The sequence below is a fragment of the Orbicella franksi genome, chromosome 2 (genome assembly GCF_964199315.1).
Source record: "Orbicella franksi chromosome 2, jaOrbFran1.1, whole genome shotgun sequence".
Lineage (NCBI taxonomy): Eukaryota > Metazoa > Cnidaria > Anthozoa > Scleractinia > Merulinidae > Orbicella > Orbicella franksi.
Window position 1 is genome coordinate 23,592,624 of NC_138146.1, and position 21,726 is coordinate 23,614,349.

A 21,726-nucleotide genomic window follows, 5' to 3' on the forward strand; every position below is an offset into this window, starting at 1 on the left:
TAGTTAGTGTCTGATTGGTACCCCAATGCATTTTTTCCCTCTGTACATATAGCCAACCCTCCAAGTTGCGATCATTTTAGTCACCATGGTGACAACTAAATTAGAACGCAAGTCGCCAGCTCGGCGACTGAAATTAACGTGACCTATGTGTTATGAGCTTGAGCGGACTATCATCCGGAGCGAAAAGAAAAACGTTCTGAGCATTAAGAATTCACTTTGCAAAGCTAGTTGTTGTGGAATTTTAACCAACAGAAATGGAGACTGAATAAAATGAAATGTTACATGGTAAATAAAGATCAAGGAATTGCATTCAGTTGAGCTTGGGATGCGACGAAATTCGTTCCACTCGACTGAACTTTGGCACGTGACAATTTTACCTGAAGCACGAGACAACGCACGCAATCCGGTCATTTGCCATCGAAAAGAAGAGGAATTGCAAAAGCTTGGAAAGCTCGACGGTGACAGGATCCACAATATATTTGAGAAACATCCAGATGTATTTGAGAAACGTATTTTGTTTCAGTGGACACGAAAATACTTGACTTCACAGCAAACTTGATAACACAAGCACGGGGGATTCTATAAATAAGAAAAACTGTGATGAAAAGCTGCTCGCAGTTGTAAATAAATTTCACTTGTGTGAATGAACCTGGGTTTATTTTTAAATTGTCAAAGATTTCATCAATAAAAAATATCTGTCTTAGTGATTGCCCTAAAACTTGTGACAGTATTTTCGCGTTGAGTATTCGCGTTCCGCAGTTCGCATATTAAGGTTACAGTATACCTTCAGGGGTGTCTTGCGTGTAAGCGATGTAGCGCGTACAATTTAAGATGTAGATACCTAAACCCCTATACCAAATTAAAGCTTATAGAGCTGGCTATCAAACTATACCAAGAATTTTGAAATAAAATGAATTGCCGAATTTTTCACGACCACTGAATGCAAGCGCTCGAATCACCTTTCATAAGCTGCAAGTCAAAGCGAATTATGTTTTTCGCCAATTTAATTTTTTCCTCGGTTTCAGGACCCAAAGCGCTTAAAAAACGTGTCTGCATTTTGGCATATTCAATTGCAGTAAAAAGTTACAGAACATTTTCGAAATAGGATTAAAAAAATGTGGAGTGATCGTACAAAAATCGCTCTCAAAGAAAAGGTATTTTGAAATTAACAATTCCCAGACACGCTTTTGTAGTTTATATGTTAAACTAGCTACTGTCCAAATTTGAGGGTAATTGAACAAATTCCCTCTGAGTTATATCTCTTTAAAGTGTCTGCTTCAAGAGAAAAAATTTATTCGAGAAAACAGCTCTAAGAAAAATCTTCTGCTTCGCAAACAAACTCTGCCCACAAGCGCCTTCAGCTGGGTTCTCAGATAACATTAACCTCCTGGTGAGATTTACGCGTGAATCTCAAAAAGTTCTTGTGTTTTGCAATGCGCTCAAGGTGCCAAAGGCAGAGAGATAATTTTTCTGTAGCTGGGTTTTTCTTGAAGCTGGTCGCGCTAAATGGGAAAGACTAAAAAGGATACAAACCCTAGAGTGGCTGAGCGAAGAAACAAACAAGAGGAAGTGCGGGAAGCAACTGTGTGTGGTCAACTCTGCATGGATATTTCAAATGGTCTCCATGATTCCGGCAATTCGTCGATATCGGACTCATCAGAAGAGTCTCTGTCAACGTCCCTGTTATTGCTGTCAAGTTCCGAAATTTTTACAGAACCTTTCTTTACTCTTACCACGGATATTTTGCCCGCCTTATACGATAGCTATAGCTTCATCCACGTGGTGAACTTTCGCTTCTTCACTAATTGACGTATTTTCATTCGTTCTTCGCTGTTTCCGCTTTTTTGAACTGGTCCATGGTTTTAACGTGGTCTATGTTTACTTATAACTTAATAGAGTTACACCTAATACCAAAAATGCTGGGTAGTCAGAACAACAATGCTGATCAACTGAGTAGTCAATTCGTGACATGCATACAGGTAATTCCCGCGAAAATCATCTCGGTTGATTGCATACGCACCATAGGGCTGTCAATCAAGAGGCAAACTTTTACTTCCGGTGAAAACGTAAAACCGCCATTTCTCCGCCACTATTTAGCCTTTTTCAATTTTTTTTTTCAGAAATTAGAGATTATTCTTTGACCATTACTTTGGCCCAAAAATCCAAATTTGAAGAAAATTGCCGACCCCAAGGTATACTGTAACCTTAAATTCAAAACGACAAACAATTTGAGCGTGAACTTTCTGTCCATTTCAATACAGTCTTTAATTTTCAGATGAAGTGTTATATCATTTGCTTATTCAAGCAGAAAACAAGGTTGAACATTTAAAAAAGATCATAAGTGATAAGGTAAAAATAGTGTTCACTTTATGGTCTCAGCAAGAATTTGATGCCGCCTTGATAAACATTGGAAAACTTTCTGCCATTCAGCTGCAAATGAGGCTTATTTTAACTTGGTATAATCTGTGTCATTTGCACTGCTCCTGTTGTGTGAATTATAAATGATATACACAAATATTTCTGTGTTTTGTGAAGTGACTTTTTTTTCTTAATTTTCATTTTCATTTGATCATCAATCATTCCAATAAACTTGGAGGGTTGATAGCTTTCAATTTATTTGGCCCCTTTCCGAAAAAATTAGCCCCTGAAAAAGATCTTCAGGGGCTACTTTGCCCCTCAAAATTTTCTGGCTGAACACTGAAATTAATCAAGAATTTTTCATCACTTTGCTTACCTGGATAACTAAGCACTACACACTAACTGTAGAGGCCACGAACCACTTGGTTTTCTGTTAAAATCTCATCTGGAAAACAAGATTAATATCCATATTTAGTTCATTGAAACCAATACAACATCTCTTCAACACTTTCCTTAGCTCTTATTAAGCAGCAGGAGCAGGAGGTCTGTATAGGAGAATCTTGACCGAGGTCGTGAGTATAGACTGAATGCAGTGAGGTCTGTACACACGACCGAGGTCAGGATTCTCTCATACGGACCGACTAAGCTCGGTTAATAAGATATTTATTATATGGCAAATGAGAAAAATTAATTTGATTAATGTACATGTAACTGGTTTGTACTAGCTGACAGTTTGCTTGCGAACGGCGATGAGCTGAACTTGAAATAATTATGCCAAAGTTTGCTTGTCCTCTTTACTTTTTTCTCATCAGTCTTTTTGGTACCTTCATAAATAAATATTGTTGGAAGAAAGTAGTCAATAGTTTTGCATTTTAGTTTGCAACTTTTTCTCCACAAAATGTAACTGGTCTAGATGACAGTCTAGATGGGAAAATCTAGACCGCTTTCAATATCGATTCAGCCAATCAAATTCGTGAATTTGGTAGTTCCCAGTCCTTGTGAGACACAGCCATATAATAAAACTGCATACAAACTTTGCATTTCAAACAGTTTACACGTACTGATGTAAGAAAATTTAAAGGGAGCATGCTCCCAACACAGAAGCACAGTCATATATTTACATTAATGATCCTCTTTCGAGGCTTGGTCTGAATTCCACTAACGATACTACATTTAGGAAATAACACACTGGCTGTGGGTAAAATTTGGGTGGCAGGGAAGGACGACTGGGGAGTAGGGGCCCAGGAAGGGGGCCCTCCTGGGGGAGTACAGATCGGGTGGTACCGGGGGTAGCCACCCTGGAATAAAAGTTCCAGACCTGCCTCCAGGGGTGAGGCCCATATCCCACGGTCCCGGGGGACTGAGGGAACCAGGAGGGGGAGCCCCTCCTGGGGGGAGTACAGATCAGGTGGTACCGGGGGTAGCCACCTTGGAATAGGTAATTTCTCCGGACCTGTCTCCAGTGGGCTAGAGCCTTACTGTGGGGTAAAGTGCAGCTAATGGGTGCACTTCCCTGCCACCGTCCTTTAATAGCACACAACAGAAAGTCACCAAAATACAGTCTCTGTTCATTGCACCCTGAATGACAAGGTCTAAGGCTTGCTAGGAGACAGATAACCCTAGCCTATAGCCATTAATGGTATAATTATTATTATTATTATTTTTATTTTATACTAAGCAAATGATATCATAAGTATATATGGATAAATGTTTTTCTAAAAGTAGCGGAATAGTAATGTTCAGTATCTATACACGACATTCTGAATTGTAGTGTCAAAGCTTGCCCCCATTTTTTTTTTTTTTTTTGGGAAAGACAGATTACTAGCCTTATTCATGGTGAACATTTCTATAGATCTAAATGATTTGTTTATTCGCTTGAAGATGGTCCTAAAGCATAGTATCAGGGGTTCAGATGTGTAGAGCAAGGGTCCCAGTCATGGGAGGGTGGGAGGGTAAAAGAAAAATCAGTGGCGAAGGATCGGCACAAACGAGAAGACTGAATACAACGAGGAGCGTGTGCTTGACTAGAGGTCAGGGGCATGAGGTGGACATGTGAGAGACATGACTGGAACCATTGATACACTGTCTTTTACAGATGTAGATAACAGTGGCTTTACTTAGGAAATGAAAGGTTTGTTGTGATATCCAAAGGGGGTGATTGTTTTCAACTGGGAATCCCTGATGGACTTTGAGATCAGGAATTGGTGGCATGTTACCTATGTTACTGGGATTTACTTATGAGCATGACACGAGGTTCATAGTGTTACATGTCTCTGAAATAAAGTGTTACAATGCAGAATGTTTGTGCCTGACTTTGAGATATTGTCTCTCAGGTCTCATTAACATCAGTTTATGGCTGCCATAAACTTAAACTGTATGTCACTGCCATCCTCTCACATACAGTGTATACATAAAGGTAGGGAAGGTTTTTTTGGTGGAGGTTTTCTAGCGCCACAAACCATTGACAAAGATTACAATAGAGTAGAGTTTGTTTAATTTACCACTTGTATGCATACAATGTACAAGAGAATTTTGATTTCATAATCTCGCATGAAAGTTATTTCTTGCTTATTTCCAATCTCTTTCTATATTTCATTCCAAACTCTACTGCTTATTGGTTCATGTTTAGCATGGCTCTATTACATTATTGGTGCACTTGAGAGTTTGGAGAGCACTAGAAAAGCTGAAATAGACCCTTTTCATAATTTCTGATACCATCTTGCCTTGGGGGCAAACACAGCAAAAATGTATGATTCTCTTGAGTATGGCTTGAATAACTCTTACCCCTTCCTAGATCTTGTCCTCTTCAAACTCCAACATGCATCCATAACTCAATAAAGTCACTCTAACTAATAAACCAATAATTCATCAAAATATAAGCCAAAAACATGAATGCACAGTGTCCCAGAAAATATCCATACCAAGCCTATAGAAGGTCATTGGAAATGCAGAAGATAAGCTTCTAAGCATGAAACAAATTATTTAAAATATAAGCTCATTCAACATATTGTGTGGTTCCAGAAAATACCCATACCCCCACAATGGAGGAAATTGGAAATTCCCCAGGGATGAGGGGTCAAAGACCCAGGAAATTCTGGAGGGGAGAGGGGTGGGATGGTCAATTTGGTTTCCAGATGCCCTTCAATTCAATATGGATTCAAGTATCAACCTAGCTGTTCAAAAATCCTTCCTTACCTACCAAGTAGATCTTTCATTGAAAAATAGTAGCTTCAATACTTGTACAGTGGAACTCCGTTAATACGGACACCAAGGGGACATGCCAAAATGTCCGTATTAACGGGGTGTCCGTATTAACCGGGGTCCTCGGAAAAAAGTCACGGACACATGTTTTATCGATACAAACACTAAGGCCGACACTGGTACGGCAACAAAACGTTTTAATTGTACTGTAAATTACAAATCATTAACTGTATCACTCTCGGACTAAAATAAAACTCTAAATAAGGACTGCAGACTGGGTAATGCACCGGAAGAAAGAACTGGTCAAATGCGTCATGCTATTTTGACACTGTTTCATTTAGTAATAAAATTGTATTAACCCGCCGAAATCTGTCATAATTTGACCAGGGTACAAAATCTCTAATTAGCACATAATCATGACAATGACAATAGACAATGCACAGATACAAACAGTGTCCGTAAAGCGGGGTTGACGATGTATAAGAGTTTGTCGCTCAGGACACAGAAAAGTGTCCGTTGTCCATATTAACGGGTGTCCGTAATAAGCGGGTTAATTTTAGAAAAAATACATGAGCTTTTTGTCGGGGAAAACGAAACTGTCCGTAATATCAGGGTGTCTGTATTTAGCGGGTGTCCGTAGAGCGGGGTTCCACTGTATTTGAATCGCATCATATTTGAAATAAATTTTCTTTCTTCAAAAATCACTTTGGAAGCTAACAAATGCATTACTTGCTACCAGTCTACAGGAAGTCACCATGTGGACTGAAAAGCACTGGTGACTAGCCTGGTTTGTTTACACATTGTTCTTGGACGCTGTCGTTTCTTCCATGAAAATGAGTTTCTTTATAAAGGAAGAAATGATGTTACGATTTCACAAACTTGAGAATTTCTTATTCTTGTTTATCTCTGACCATTTGGATGTAATTTTGCTGTAAAATTGGCTTTCGTCACGAATGTGTTAACGATCGTGTTCACAATAAAAGTATGGTGTCAGTTTCATCCACACTCATCTTATCAGTCCTTCAACGGGAATTGTCCCACATTTACAAAGGGACTTAGTCGTATAGGAAGGTAATCTGTCTGTTTTCTTTGTGTGTATCTTCAGTTATATTATGTTAAAATCGATCAAGAATAAACAGCACTGATGTGTAATGCAGACAGCCAAGTGTTTGGAGCATAACACACTTTCTTGCAAAAACTATTTTTTTCCAGGGGGTATAGGGGGTGTACATAATACTTGTGGAAATTCCAGAGGGGGATGGGGGGGCTTACATGAAATGCCCTCCATGGTGGGGGTATGGATATTTTTTAGAACTACACATTGGACATTTGTGCACAAAATATAATTTAGAAACTTCTGTCGAAAAGAGAGTGCCTTCTTTTTTCAATTTTCCTTTGCTAATTTATCTGAAAATTAAGAATCCACCTTGAATAAGGATACTCATAGGGCTATTCCATGTTTTATCTGCACTGCTCCCCCAATTGAGGTGCTAGAAAATCTGTAGGAGAGGGGAGGAGTCTTTAAAGGGCCATTCCATTCAATATCCACACTCCCCCTATTGATGAGGTCATTTGACTGCCAACCCCTAAGAAAAAGATCAAAGTGCTGACACAATTATTTCAAGACCCCTCAGAAAAAAATATGCAAGGTAACCTTGCGACTGTCTAGAAATTTTAGATCTTCCCAATACTGACCCTCAGAAAATCTCAAAAGTGTCTTTGTGACCTTTTCGATTCCTTATACCCCTCAGAAAATTTTGTCTATGGACTGTGACCTTAAGAAATTTTGACCTTCCCTTCTACCCTTTCGAAAATTTTGTCAACAGTGTGGGAGTGGATAAAAATTGGAATAGCCGAAAAGCCGTTTCTCAAGGGGCAACTGTGTTGGTACCTTTGATCCTCTAATAAATTCTGAAGGGGAAAGCGTGTTGGCACTTTGATCTTCCTTTCTTGGGATGGAGGGGGGGGGAGGGGGAGGGAGGGGTGAACGGTTAACTTTTCTGAGGGAGTAAATTCAAAGCTCCTCGATAAGGGGGAAGGGGTGCGGATATTAAATCGAATGACCCCTAAAAATATTGCGCAACATGTTTCTCAGTTTATGTGCGTCTTAAAAGCAGAATAAACTCTGGTCGATACACGTACACATGCAACGTTTATGTCCTATCTTATTACCCAGTCAAGTATTTATCTAATCAGACTGTAAGGTCATCACAACGCAAAACAATTTACAAGCGCGCTTACCTCAGCTTACATCTACCCCGGGCATGTAAATTCGTCCAGGGATATGGACAGGCCTCAGAGGTTAACAAACACGTCTCCACATTCCACCTCCTGGTTCCGACAAGCAAAAACAGTAAAAAAGGTTAACTTATGACCCAGATCAAGTAATATTACTGGTTCAAGCTGTTTAGAGACAAAGAAAAAACTTTTGAAATTACGATAAACTCACATTTTCCATTATTTTTCTTGTACACGTGCCAAAATGGCGCAGACGAACTACACTCGCAAAGATCACTGGGTAACCTTCGTGTAAGAAAACACGAAACGACTCCTAGTCTTGCTGCTCTGTGATTGGCCCAGTCATCTTTGCGAGTGGCCATGATTAATTAAATCACTAACGAACAACAAGGCGGCAGGCCCAGACGACATCCCGGCGGAGTTACTGAAAGCTGATATTGACACCTCAGTGCACATGCTGCACGGCCTCATAGGAAAGATCTGGGATCAGGAATCTATACCATCAGAGTGGAAAGAGGGTCTTTTGGTGAAGTTACCTAAGAAAGGCGACCTAAGCTTGTGTAAGAACTATAGAGGAATCATGCTTTTGTCAACAGCAGGAAAAGTCCTAAATCGCATTATCCTGGAACGCATGAGGGAAGCGGTGGATGAGATACTACGAGATAATCAGCTGGGATTTAGACAATCCAGATCAAAATCAGACCAAATAGCCACCCTTCGTATAATCGTAGAACAATCACTTGAATGGAGGACCCCACTCTATATAAACTTTATAGACTACGAGAAAGCATTTGGCAGCCTGGATAGAAGCACCTTGTGGGACCTGATGGCCAGCTACGGAATTCCTGGAAAGATCATATCATTAGTAAAGAACACATACGAGGGCACAAGTTGTCGCATTTTTGCATGATAGTGGTTTAACCGAAAAGTTCAATATTAAACAGGTGTAAGACAGGGATGTCTCTTATCACCGTTCCTTTTCCTTCTTGCCATTGATTGGGCAATGAAGGAGACAATGTCTGACTCTAGGAATGGCATACAGTGGACCCTTGTAGACCAACTCGAAGACCTGGACTTTGCCGATGACTTGGCACTTTTGTCTCATACCCACTCCCAGATGCAAGCGAAAACCTCAAAACTTGAAGCCATCTCATCAAAACTAGGACTCAAAATCAACACCGATAAGACAAAGATCATGAGAGTGAATAGCAAGTCAAATGAGCACATCAGTATAGCAAACCGTGACATAGAAGATGTAACATCCTTCACATATTTAGGTAGTGTCATAAACATCACTGGAGGAACGGACGAGGATGTACTGGCAAGAATAGGGAAAGCACGTAGCGCATTTAATATCCTAGGGAACATCTGGAGATCGAGGGAAATAACAACAGCCACTAAAATTAGAATATTACAATATTCTCTGACTCTTCCTTGGTCTTGTTGTATGAAACCGGGCTTTCAGCCTCTAAAAGAAGATTGCACAGTTCTTCAAAACGTCTTCTTCTCTTAACTTTCGAGCCTCCCGGTTCCGACAATCTTTGAAAAGAAATTCAAAGTCTTGACTCTTTCCAGGGAGTGGGGACCAATAGGCCCTTTTCATCATCCGGTCACATGGTACAAAACCACACATGCTGGGACGTAAGTTGCACAGTGGGACTTCCAAAGCAAAGCAACTCGTACCAGTCCACCTTGACCTGCCTTTGTTTTGGAAGTCCCACAGTGCAACTTGCGTCCCAGCATGTGTGATTTTGTACCATGTGATTGTCGCAAACCCTCCATATTTGACCCCGCCAAGTCGGTAACCCACCCACGAGGATAGAAGAAATACTTCTCATTTCGACTTTCCTTCTTTAGAACTTCGTTAAAGTTGTTCCAAAAAAGCTCGACAGTGCAAGAGTAGCTAGAGTCTTCCTTTTCACATTCCGATGTGGCGAAAGGTATATTTCTTCTGAGAAGGGGATGATAGACGCTAGCAGTCGATAAAACCAAAGCTTTGCATCTCTTTACCTTCTCGTCGAAAAAAACAATTTCTTGACTCAAGACATGGTTTTTCAGTTCTTACCACTAGGTGCGAATTTTTCTTTAAACTTATACTGGTCTTAAAATCAAATGACGGCCTATCAGGATTACCACACCGGTCATTTAATTTATAAACAATGGGTCGGAACAGGTGTTTTAAAAATATCATTGAAGATAGGTCTACCAACGATCGTCCTTTATTGGTCTATCAAAAAGTTTATTTCAGGTTTTTTTGTTTATGATTACTTTTTTTGCGTGACCCGCGCTGATTACCCGCGACCAGCACGGCTTACCCGTGACCCGCGCTGTGTACCCGCGACCCGCGATCCGTGCTGATTAGACACTCCTTTCAAAATTCCCCAGTTATTTTTATTGGCGGTGATCATGCTCAGCTCTAATGGTTACACCAAATCATGTCCTGTAACATAATATATAGATTTAGCCAGGCCTAAAAGCGGCGCTTCTGATTGCAATAACTGACCCTATTATCGAACTGCAGCGAATACTGTCCAAATAAAAGTACAAATATACAGCGATGTAGTACAGTAGAAAATCTGTTTGGCGCACAGGTCGGCGCGCGCGCGCAAAACTATCACATTCTCCCTCTTTCATTGATACATTTATTGACTACAGCAGTTGGATAATAAATTTCTTATTAGACGTTTTGGTGTGTAGTATCGCTTTATATTTTCACTCTTTGTTTGTATTTTGAATCGCCCTACGGGCTCGTCAAAATACGGCACAACTCGTAAAAATATACAGCGATACTACACACCAAAACATCTAATAAGATATATATATATAAAGGAAAAAGAGAATTACTTTTTCTTGGATCAGAAATTCAAAAAATGATCAACTGTGGGCATGTAATTGTTCAGCGTGTGGTTTTGCTATTTTTTTCCAGTATAACAAACTATACCCCACAAACCTAACCAAGATTGTAGAAATTACGTATGCAACATATCAGGGACTTTCCAAGAGACGATTGTGCGAGAAATATGTCAGAAGAAAAGTCGACAAGGCGCCAGGGGTTAATTTGCTCCGAAATTTCGCCTTTGCGAGTACTCCCTCCTCCTTCTCCCCCCAAAACTAACCTGACTTGAGCCCGCGATTCAATTAGAAACTTGTAACTGGTCAGCGGTCAACTTAAAAAAAACCACGCAACCTCGATGAGCTCTAAGCCTGAGCCCGCGATATGGCCACGTGATACTGGTCAGCGGATAGCTTGTTGTATGAAGTAACTTGAAATGTTTGTTTGCATATTTTATTTAGGGCGTTGGACGACAGATTGAGGAGCCTGGGTTTGTCCAAAATGTCCAGATGTTATTGCTTATAGTAGTCAACTGCGCTTAGCTACACCTAGCTAGTTAATTCGCGGGCATGCCACTTAAACTGAAAGAAACAAATATATGTCAACTAAACCTATTAGGAAAACAGATCAGTTGTCTATTTACAAGGTTCACCGAGGAGTTCAGTGATCGAGGGTCCACTCAGAAACAACTCCAGCTAAGTGATCAGAGTAGGACTTGAATCCGCGGCCTCCGCATTTCAAGTCCGGCGCCCTAACCAATAACTTCAATAGCCCTGGGTATCGCGTTGTGTTCTTGGACACTCAACTCTTCCATTCCCTCTCTCCATCAAGGCAGAATAATGGTGTCGGGAAATGATAAGGCCACCAGGGAAAAGCCTTGATAGGGAAGGACTAGCACAAACTAGTAGCTCATGAACTAGCATCCCATCGAGTGGGCGAAGTGGTAATAATTCTAATTGTTGTATGGCTAGCTTCCCGAGCGGGCAAGTTAAGCCAAATTTTGCGCTACGATAGGCTACCCGAGCGGGCAAGATGGCGCTATTTTACCCGCTCGGGATTACCCGCTGCGTACCGCAAGAAAAATGCGTTCCAGTTTCCATATAATATAGTGACAAACCGTGTTCGGTGGAGATGACTGGATATTGGTCTCTTTCTTTTTTTGCGTGTTTATGGACCTCGCAACCGTAGTAAAAAAAAAAAAAAGATAACTAAACTTGTTCAAAATCCAGCCATCTAGCTTGACATAACAAGCTTGTTCAATAGCCCACACTTGCTTCACGCTGTGGAAACCAGAAGACAGCGGAAGTGTGGTTTACCTCATCAAGAGCGCGGGACAATAATTTCAAATTTTTAGACTTAATTGTTTTTTTTTTTCTTTTGCTAAGTCTATCCTATTAGTTCAATTTACATATACATAATTGATTAATTGTTAATTAGTTACATATTAATTAATTAATAATGGTAATTGAACTGAGTGGAATGCAATTTATAATGGTAATTGAACTGAGTGAAGTGCAATTTGGTCTGAAATCGTACGCGTGATTTCAAAATCGAACGAGCGCGCAGCGCGAGTTCGATTTGAAATCACAAGTATGATTTCAGACCAAAATTGCACGACATGAAGTTCAATTGCCACTTTATTAGATCCATTTTGAAATCGCACAATTTTATCGCCTTGATTTTTAGACTTTTGGTGTATTGTTCCAGTATCCGATTTGTTAAAAAAAAGCGGAACCGGAAACGCCTTTACGTCTCATTTAGTATGCAAAACGATGTCATGTGACGAAAACTCATCCGAGCATGACAAAGAAGCAAGCGGTTTTGAAGTCAGAACGAAAATAGTCTGCTTCAGGTATAAAAGTTCAATTCTCGTCGCCTGAATCAATGATGGAAGCTCTTTCTTTCTTCTGTGGTTGAGGCTGAGACTTTTCATTGTCTTTGGAGAAGGAATTTGAAGGTGCATCCTGCGTAATTCTGCGATGGATTTCTTTTGAGTTGTGAAACTCCCTCGAGTGCACGATGCCCAGTGGATGGTACGTTTTTTTTCTTTCATACCGTTTAATGGCATGATTTTAAGGGAGTCCAGCTCGTTATCACCTCCGTTTCTTTTTGTGACCTCGGCGAAGGACTCAATACTCAGGACCTTGTCAAGTTCTTGCGGCGCCATTTGTTTCAAGATATTTCCAAGATGGCGGGACTAACACCAGCTTCGTAAGACGTTCAGTCATTCACTGTTTTGTGGAGCGGGGCGTATTTTGACTATGTTTATTCACAGCGACAGAGTTGAGCTCTTTTGTTGCTTCGTTTGAAACTACCAGAAACCTGGAAACATCTACCTTCTTGAGATGGCCCTGAATTTGTTGTTGTGTGGTTTTCGTTTGTTTATGTTTTACTGGACTCGGTATCATACGGATTTTGAGCAGATGTTGAAGAAAAATCGCCAAAATATTCGTCAAAATGGACACTGAAAGTTGGAAACTTCCATTAAAGTAGGTGTTCAGCCTGAAGGAGCTGATAATCGTCATTTAGAAACTGCAATTAATTACATTCGTCAAGTTTTTTTGGAAAAAAAACACAATAACAACAAAGTTTTGGCAATACTAGTTGCTAAATTCTCCACACAATGGCTTTTTACCTTTCATTTTCTTGAAATTTTATTGATTACTTTAAACTAATATTGAAATCTGATTTGTTGTTTTGTTTTACTGTCCCATTCTCAATGGCTGAGAAAAAGATGCAATTTAGAGCAAAAAATAGTGCGATTCGTGAATAAATCGCACCATTGAGAGCCAATCAGATTGTAAGGATAACCAGTGATTTCAAGATGGATTTAATAAGGTCTGAAATCATACGTGTGATTTCAAAATCGAACTCGCGCTGCGCGCTCGTTCAATTTGAAATCACAAGTATGATTTCAGACCAAAATTGCACGACATGAAGTTCAATTGCCACTTTATTAGATCCATTTTGAAATCGCACAATTTTATCGCCTTAAATTTTAGATTTTTGGTGTATTGTTCCAGTAGCCGGTTTGTTAAAAAAAGCGGAACCGGAAACGCCTTTACGTCTAATTTAGTATGCAAAAGGATGTCATGTGACGAAAACTCATTCGAGCATGACAAAGAAACAAGCAATTCTGATCTGAAGTCGAAAATAGTCTACTTCAGTTAGAAAAGTGCAATTTTCGTCGCCTGAATCATTATTATGGAAGGCCTACCTTTCTTTTGTGGTTGAGGCTGCGACTCTTCGTTGTCTTTGGAGAAGAAATTTGAAGGTGCATATCCTGTGTAATTCTGCGATCGATTTCTTTTGAGTGTTGAAACTCCCTCGAGTGTACAATGCCAAGTGGATAGTACGTTTTTTTTCTTTTACATGCCGTTCAATGGTATAATTTTAAGGGGTCCAGCTCGATATCATCTCCGTTTCTTTTTGTAACCTCGGCGTAGGACTCAATACTCAGGACCTTGTCAAGTTCTGGCAGCGCCATTTGTTTTAAGATATTTCCAAGATGGCGGGACTGGCACCGGCTTCGTAAGACGTTCGTTCATTCACTATTTTGTGCAGTGTGGCGTATGTTGACTATGTTTATTCACAGCAACAGAGTTGAGCTGTTTTGCTGCTTCGTTTGAAACTACCGGAAACCTGGAAACATCTACCTTCTTGAGATGACTCTGAATTTGTTGTTGTGTGGTTTTCGTTTGTTTATGTTTTACTGGACTCAGTATCATACTGATCTTGAGCAGATGTTGAAGAAAAATCGCCAAAATATTCGTCAAAATGGACACTGAAAGCTGGGAACTTCCATTAAAGTAGGTCTTCAACCTAAAGGAGCTCATAATCGTCATTCAGAAACTAATTAATTAAATTTGTCAATTTTTTTGGAAAAAAGGCTACAATAACAACAAAGTTTTGGCAATAGTATTTGCAAAATTCTCCACACAGTGGCTTTTTGCCTTTCATTTTCCTGAAATTTTATTGATTACTTTAAACTAATCTTGAAATCTGATGGGTTGTTATGTTTTACTGGCCCATTCTCATTGGCTGAGAAAAAGATGCGATTTAGAGCAAAAAATAGTGCGATTCGTGAATAAATCGCACCATTGAGAGCCAATCAGATTGCAAGGATAACCAGTGATTTCAAAATGGATTTAATAAATTCATTAATCAATTAATTGAGTTGTACATAGAATTTTTTAATTAACTTAATTTTTTAATAGTTCCTATCATTATTCCGAAAAGCCCCTTTGAGACGAATAAAGTATGTATGTAGATATATTTACGTATGTAAATGCCAAATTCTACTTTATTTAGATAACTTTATATTTGAAAGAAAGACTGGAATAATTGTGTCTTCTCCTTGTCTTCTTCTGTAGAGAAACTTCTCTTACTTTCTCTTCTCTGCATCTATCAGCTTATGGGTAACGTGCCAAACCTTAAACGGCCTTTTGGCCTTTTCCAAATTCTTCAGAGCCCTTCTAGTTTCTTAGCCTCCAGGCACAGGGACAATATATTAGGATAAGGCATGATCACATTTATGGATACAAATGTACCGCTACCCTCCTGTTTAGAGAAGATAACTGATTTAAGCTTCAATCATTTGCCGCTTAATTTCCTAGCACAAAAGGACAAAACTAAATTGTCTTTATCACTGATAAAATTTATTCCTATCATCTGCTCTTGAACTTAAGTAAACTACAAATAACTGAAACATACGACGTACTGTTAGTAATTCTTGGTCCCTCTTGATATAGTTACAACTTATGGTAAACTTACTATAGAAAAGAAATTAAGTAATTAACCAAAATCTACTAAACACAAACCTATTTTTGCACAAGTGATTAGTATACAAACGATCGAAGCAGTATTTACATTATATAGCCCATTCTAATTACCAAAAAAGGGCGCTATTATTTAGGTTGAATAAATACTTAACTTCTGTGGGTATCTAAAACAACAGTGTTTCTCAGTTTTATCGTCCATAATGAGTTGAGATCGGTTCTATATGACTGAGTCATGAAGGTTTTCCTATCCATTACTTTTATCGTACGACAACTTTACGTTCTGCTGGCCTTAAAATCTTGACTGTGTCTGTTTTAATCTCCGCATCCCCCACAACCACAACCACAACCACCACCACAACCACTACCACCACCACTACCACCACCACTACCACCATCACTACCACTACCACTACCACTACCACAACCCCCACATCCACCACACCCACCACAACCACCGCAACCACCGCAACCCCCACATCCACCAGAGTTGGTCGGTAAACTGTTAGCATAGTACCCTGCTGCCACTACAAGGATGAGGTCCTCGTTGCGGATGCTGCGTGGCTTGCTGCGCAGGCCTGACGACGCCTCCGATGGTTTCAAGTTATTGGTCCTTTCTCTTGGGGAATAAGGCTGACACAAAAGATGAAGAATGGCTACTGAAAATCCGAGTGCAATTGCTTCCGGTACGTCATGCACCTCTGGTGGAAACGAAATCTCGCTCGTTTGAAGGTTAACGTCGACTGCTATCTTCTTGCCCAGAAGGCCTATCGAGAACTTGTCTCCTCGTTTCTCTACGTGTTTCCACTCATACGTTCCAAAAAGAGAAAAGAACTTGATGGACAGACGTCCAGGCCAGCCCATTGTACCCGGAGTTCCCTTGACACCGTGCTTCTCGGGCGTTCCTTTCACCCCAGGCACACCAGGAACACCCCTAACAAACCCCTCCCATTTGCCAACGCAGATACCCCAGTCTTGGCTCCCTCTTATAAGGATTGCTCTTTCTCCTGCCTTCTCATTCATGGTGCAACATTTCTCTGGATTATTCACTTGCTCTCTCGTTGGAATTACGTCACTCCGGATGAGATGCGCAGTGCTTACCACGCGCCCAGCACGGTTGATGACCTCCGCGGAAGAGAACAGCAGCTGAGCGGAGTGCATAACTCGGCAGGTGAACACTTCTCGTTTGCCATAGTCGAATATCCGATGCACTGACAATGCGCAAGGTGCTGAAGATTGAGCGAGAGACAGCGGAGAAAGGATTAGCGTTGGCGAGCTCAAGATCTGGGCAGGATGCTGCACTGTGCTGAAATTCTTTTCTGGTATGACCGTGAAGTAGTAATTAACAGGTCTAGTTGTAGTAAACCGAACGATGATATTATCAGCAATCACTAATTCGTGGTTTTGTGGTTCAGGCTCCACGGGGCCTCCGCTGGGGTCTCCAACGCTCCCCAACCCGTAGTGGGCAGATACATCAAGTGGCTGTGTTACGCAGGGGCAACGCCTTTGTTGGTAAATATGAACCTGGTCGAGTAAAAATGAAAGGAAACCTGTTGAATAAGTGTTTTGTGTCCATAAATCTCTCCAAGGTCATTGCAACCGCTTATAAGGGTGTTTCTGTATACGATAATGATGAATTTGTCGCTCTCAAAGTGACTGAGTTTACAACACTGTAACAAAGCTGGTAATGTTTTGACCTCCCTGGTCAAAGATGGTTAAAAAAACACTGATAATTATCATTCCTCCCCGGGTGAAAATTTTAATCTCTTTAGTGGAGTGTTGTTCGCAAAAGGTAACTTCCGCACTCCTAAAACGAACACTCGAGCTGCAAATGAGGCGGAATTTTTAAACCCAAAATTCCAAACGTTAAGACCAGAGCCAAAATAAGTTCAGCGACTTAGAACTTGACAATAAATTTGACAGTTACTTGTGATAATACATCGTTCGTGGCTAGTCTTACGCAGCTCGTTTCGTCCCGGCCAAGGGACTCATCAGAGACCTTTCTGCTTGGCAAACTCGTTGGGCATCGCGCCCAAAGTCCCGTTCGATAACGAAATGATGACAGCAATCTCGCCTTATATCGCATAAGGATTCCCGACCGCACAAAATCACGAGTGAAAATTGACAATAAAGTTGACAGTTACTCGTCTAGCCACGAACAATGTATTATCACAAGTAACTGCCAACTTTATTCTTGTCAATTTTCACTCGTGATTTTGTGCGGTCGGGAATCCTTATGCGATATAAGGCGAGATTGCTGTCATCATTTTGTTAGCGAACGGGACTTTGGGCGCGATGCCCAACGAGTTTGCCAAGCAGAAAGGTCTCTGATGAGTCCCTTGGCCGGGACAAAACGAGCTGCGTAAGACTAGCCACAAACAATGACTTAGAAGTCTGCGTCGGGCAAGTGGTCAATGCCACCGGAACTTACCCCGTTTTCTGTAGTATTACGCGACCCCACCTTGGAGCGATGCTGGTCCATCACAAGACTACCCCCACCCTCCCAACCCCAACCCCATTCCCTTCTTTCTTTCTAACGATAACAATAAATTCGCCTGTAACCATCTAGAGAGACATTGTGGGAGTTTAAAAGTGTCGTATCCGGTCCTGTCCAAGAGGATAACGACGGTGCTCGCTCGATTCGGAGTTTAGCAGGCGCTAATTAAGCCAAAGGTCCCTTTTTCCTCGCCATGTCACAAGAAATCTCATTGTCATTTAATTTGGGGTGTAATTTAACTGGGAAATGAAACTGATACTATCTTTTGACTTAAAAATAAAAACCATGAGTTAGTCTATTTTGTCATCCCCTACCCAATGTATTTCACTCAAAACAAGTCGGCAGAAAATTCCCATCTCAAAATGGTCCTCATCAAATTTAAACCCCCAAATTACCTCCTTCTTACGCCCCCCACCTCTCCCCCTTGGGCTTTTTTTAATCAATGTTCGGGGTTTCCTGATAGCATGCCAGCATCTCCTGTTTAACGAGAAAAAGGCTTAAATTGTAAACTCTATAGATATCGATAAAACAATTCCACTCATTGTTTCATTCTTGGAACTTGAAAGCCCTGATAAGCCTTAATTGTTTAACCTTATTCAGATTGGAGGTGCAGATAGTGCCGGTGCTGACGTTGACTGCTTATAACTTTTCAATATTCAAGAAAAAGCTACCAATTTATCTAAAGCTATCTGAGGCTATCTAAGAACAATTTGGTATGACGTATACTTGTACTCTAAACTTGTAGTTCGTTTCTGCTAACAGGTATTTCGACAGGTATGGTTTTCAAATTTGAAGTTTTCTTGTACTTATTAACCTCTCATTTAGTTCCCTTACCCGAAGGCCGTTGTTTTCCATTGCGTTAAACTTGAACGTCGATAGCGCATTAATAGAATTGTACAAACTCACAGCAGGTCCACGAACACGCCTCTTAAGAACTTGTTCACCATTTATGACATCAATTTTGACTGTGTACGATTTAGACTCTGGGAGGCCTTCAACTTCCAGCCGAGTCAGCTTCACGGTGAACTCAGGCGCTGCCACTCCAATGAAATCCATCGGTTCAGCTTGGACGCTTGTCGAAAGCGGGGGCTCCCCACGGAACATGACGCCCCTCACTGCAAATTCCTGACCAATTTCTTTCCATTTCTGTCGCGTTGTTTCGTAAGACCTTGATAGCTTTGAGCCAGGCCGGCGGTCGTTCACAGAATCATTGTGGTTGAGCACCTTTCCTAGGACTTTAGTGGTGTCCTTCTGGTATATCAGCGGATGTACCTGATGCGCATGCCAAATGAGGTCAAAGTCGTAGCATGGTACGAAGAACAGATCTGGATTTTCTTGTTTGAGAACGAGGTGCTGTTTATATCGGTCCAATGCTCTGCTCAAGAGCTTATAGTCTCCATAATGAGGTAAAGAGACCTGATAGTAAAACACCCTCTGCCGACCGCAGGCCGCTGTTATGTCATACTCAATTTTCGACTCAAAATCAGGCGTTTTATCAACAGAGGTCGTCAGGTCAACTTCAAAAGGTTCACTAGGATAAAACTGCTTCCATAAATTCCTGGCTCTTTCGAGTCCTCTTGTACGTTGTTCTCCGACTAGGATCTTATGATCCACCAGAGTTGAAACAACTTCATTGCAGTCCTTTTCGTAACTGATGGGCGACAACATGTGTACATGCCACACCCAGGCAATGTCGAGAGGTGCTGCGATGTCTTCAGTGACGGACGACTGAGCAGCCAGTGGCAACCAGAACAGTTCATATCTAAAGGCATTAAAGACACGGCACGTCAGACCGAGAGAGAGTCATTTTATAAACCTGCATTGCATGCATTTACTTAAAGACATGATTTAAAAGAGCAACTGCAATGCTTTATAATTTTTACTACAAATAGCGTTATTGAGAGGACATTTGTAAGATACCTATGTTGCAGGCAGTCGTGATGATCAAACGTTCAAACTGGAAACCTCCGCAAGCCGTAAGATAATTATAGGTTGAAACCTGTTTAGCTTGATTACCAGTTACACTGAGTAATTTATTCACGGGTACCGGTACGTGGAACAGTGGTGGACAAGTGGTACAGAAATCTCCAAAGGGGTAGGATCTGCAAGCAGCCTGTTGCTTTGAATTAAATCGTGAATAATTTTAACTTTATGTAGCTAAGGTATATTTTAATGTGCAAATAGTGTCCCCAATTATTGTTTTCAGCTAAATATCATTGACACTTGAATAAAGTCATTCATTCATTCACGCATTCATTCATTCATTCATTCATTCATTCATGCATTCATATGCATGCACTCATGCTTTCTTGCATTCATGCATTCATTGCAGTCTGAAATTGCAGTGTGATCGCAGCAAGACGCACATGTGTGAGGGGAACCTTGAGGATATGCAATGATTAGACTTGAAATTGACATCATTTGCCTAACTTGACGTAGACACACCTCCTGATTGCATTCTGAACGTGTGGTCCAGCATACAGGCTTGGATAGGCGTCAACGAGCTGTAAGAACTGACGGTGTTTAAGGGCTGCTTCCACCAGATCGATGCTAAATTGGATCGTCTTCTCTGTCATCACTATTTCCGCCGATTCACTTCACTAAACAGGAAAGAAACAATGACACGAATTTGGCTTCCGCAACTGACAGTTATGGAAAGGACGGTGGAATGAAGAGACGTGCAAGTTTTTCCTAAAAGTTTTGCAGGGTACTAATATAGTAATCAAATTTCTGTCGTACTGATTTTCAATCAGTTAGATTTGCCGTCCCCTGGAAACATCGCTTACTAGAGTTCTCACACCGTTGCACATGTTGTGTCGCTGTATCTGGCATTTTATTGCTATGCTTGCTTGAAAAATATTACAACTCTATTGAAAGACCACGGTTAACCACCATGTTACAAAGTGTAACCATGCGATACAATCCCCTAAAATGGCATCAGTGTGGAAATTCAGAAGGCTATCACGCACACTCATTCTTAATATTAGCCGGTGTATTCAGTCGTTCCAGTCAATTGTTTTTGCTGCGTCATTTTCTGAGCTCAAACAACTTGAGAAAACAGACACTAGTGTAGTTTTAACACCAAGGACTAGCCTTAATTTTGGCTGCTGGTGGCCAGCGGCTGTCTTTTTACCTATTATACTACGTCTATTCACAATCCCAACGTTCAAGAGTAAAACTACGGTAATTTCCTAACGACGATGTGATTTATTGAACCATAATGCAACCATGAAATAGAGCCCTCTAAACTTGCATCTAAACTGTACAAAAGCTAATATACACACCAAGAGGCGATTTTCACTAAGTTCCGATGCAACAATTGTGCATATTACACTACCCACCAAAGCTCTACGTTCAAGAGAAAATATTTGGTAAATTCCTATAGTGATGACAGTGACTTATTGAAACGTTCAACAGAAATCTTCGAGACATCAAGCAAATCAAGGTGAGATAGTACATAGTAAACCATTTAACGTACCCGTTACCCTCGAGACACTGTTTCGGCAAACTGGTACTCTGGGTGCCAGACGAATTTTTTTCCAAGGTTCCAAGAGAACGCCGTGCTGGCGTCTGAGATAGAGCCCAGTAAAGTGGCCTCAGTGTCGACAAAGCTATCGCGCGTGCTTATTCTTAATGTTGACAAGTCGGTCCCAGTCGTTCCAGTCAATTGCTTTTGCTGCGTCATTTTCTGTAGTAGTTTCAACACTGAAGACTGGCTTTAATTGTCCGCTCCAGTTGGCCACCCCTGGTTTTTCACATGTTAAACGACGTACTCAAGTCCAACGTTTAAGAGAAAAACTAGGATAATTTTCTAATTACGA

General features: G+C 40.8%; 1 protein-coding gene across 1 annotated transcript; it reads right to left on the reverse strand.

The window, feature by feature from the left end:
• Positions 1-15,723: 15,723 nt before the first annotated feature.
• Positions 15,724-21,263, reverse strand: LOC145468938 (uncharacterized). The gene is made up of 3 exons (XM_081452655.1): positions 20,351-21,263; positions 18,740-19,667; positions 15,724-16,932 (listed from the first exon to the last, which is right to left on the reverse strand). The coding sequence occupies exons 1-3, from the start codon at positions 20,479-20,481 to the stop codon at positions 15,724-15,726; spliced, it is 2,268 nt and encodes a 755-aa protein (XP_081308781.1). The 5' UTR covers positions 20,482-21,263.
• Between the last annotated feature and the right edge of the window lie 463 nt (positions 21,264-21,726).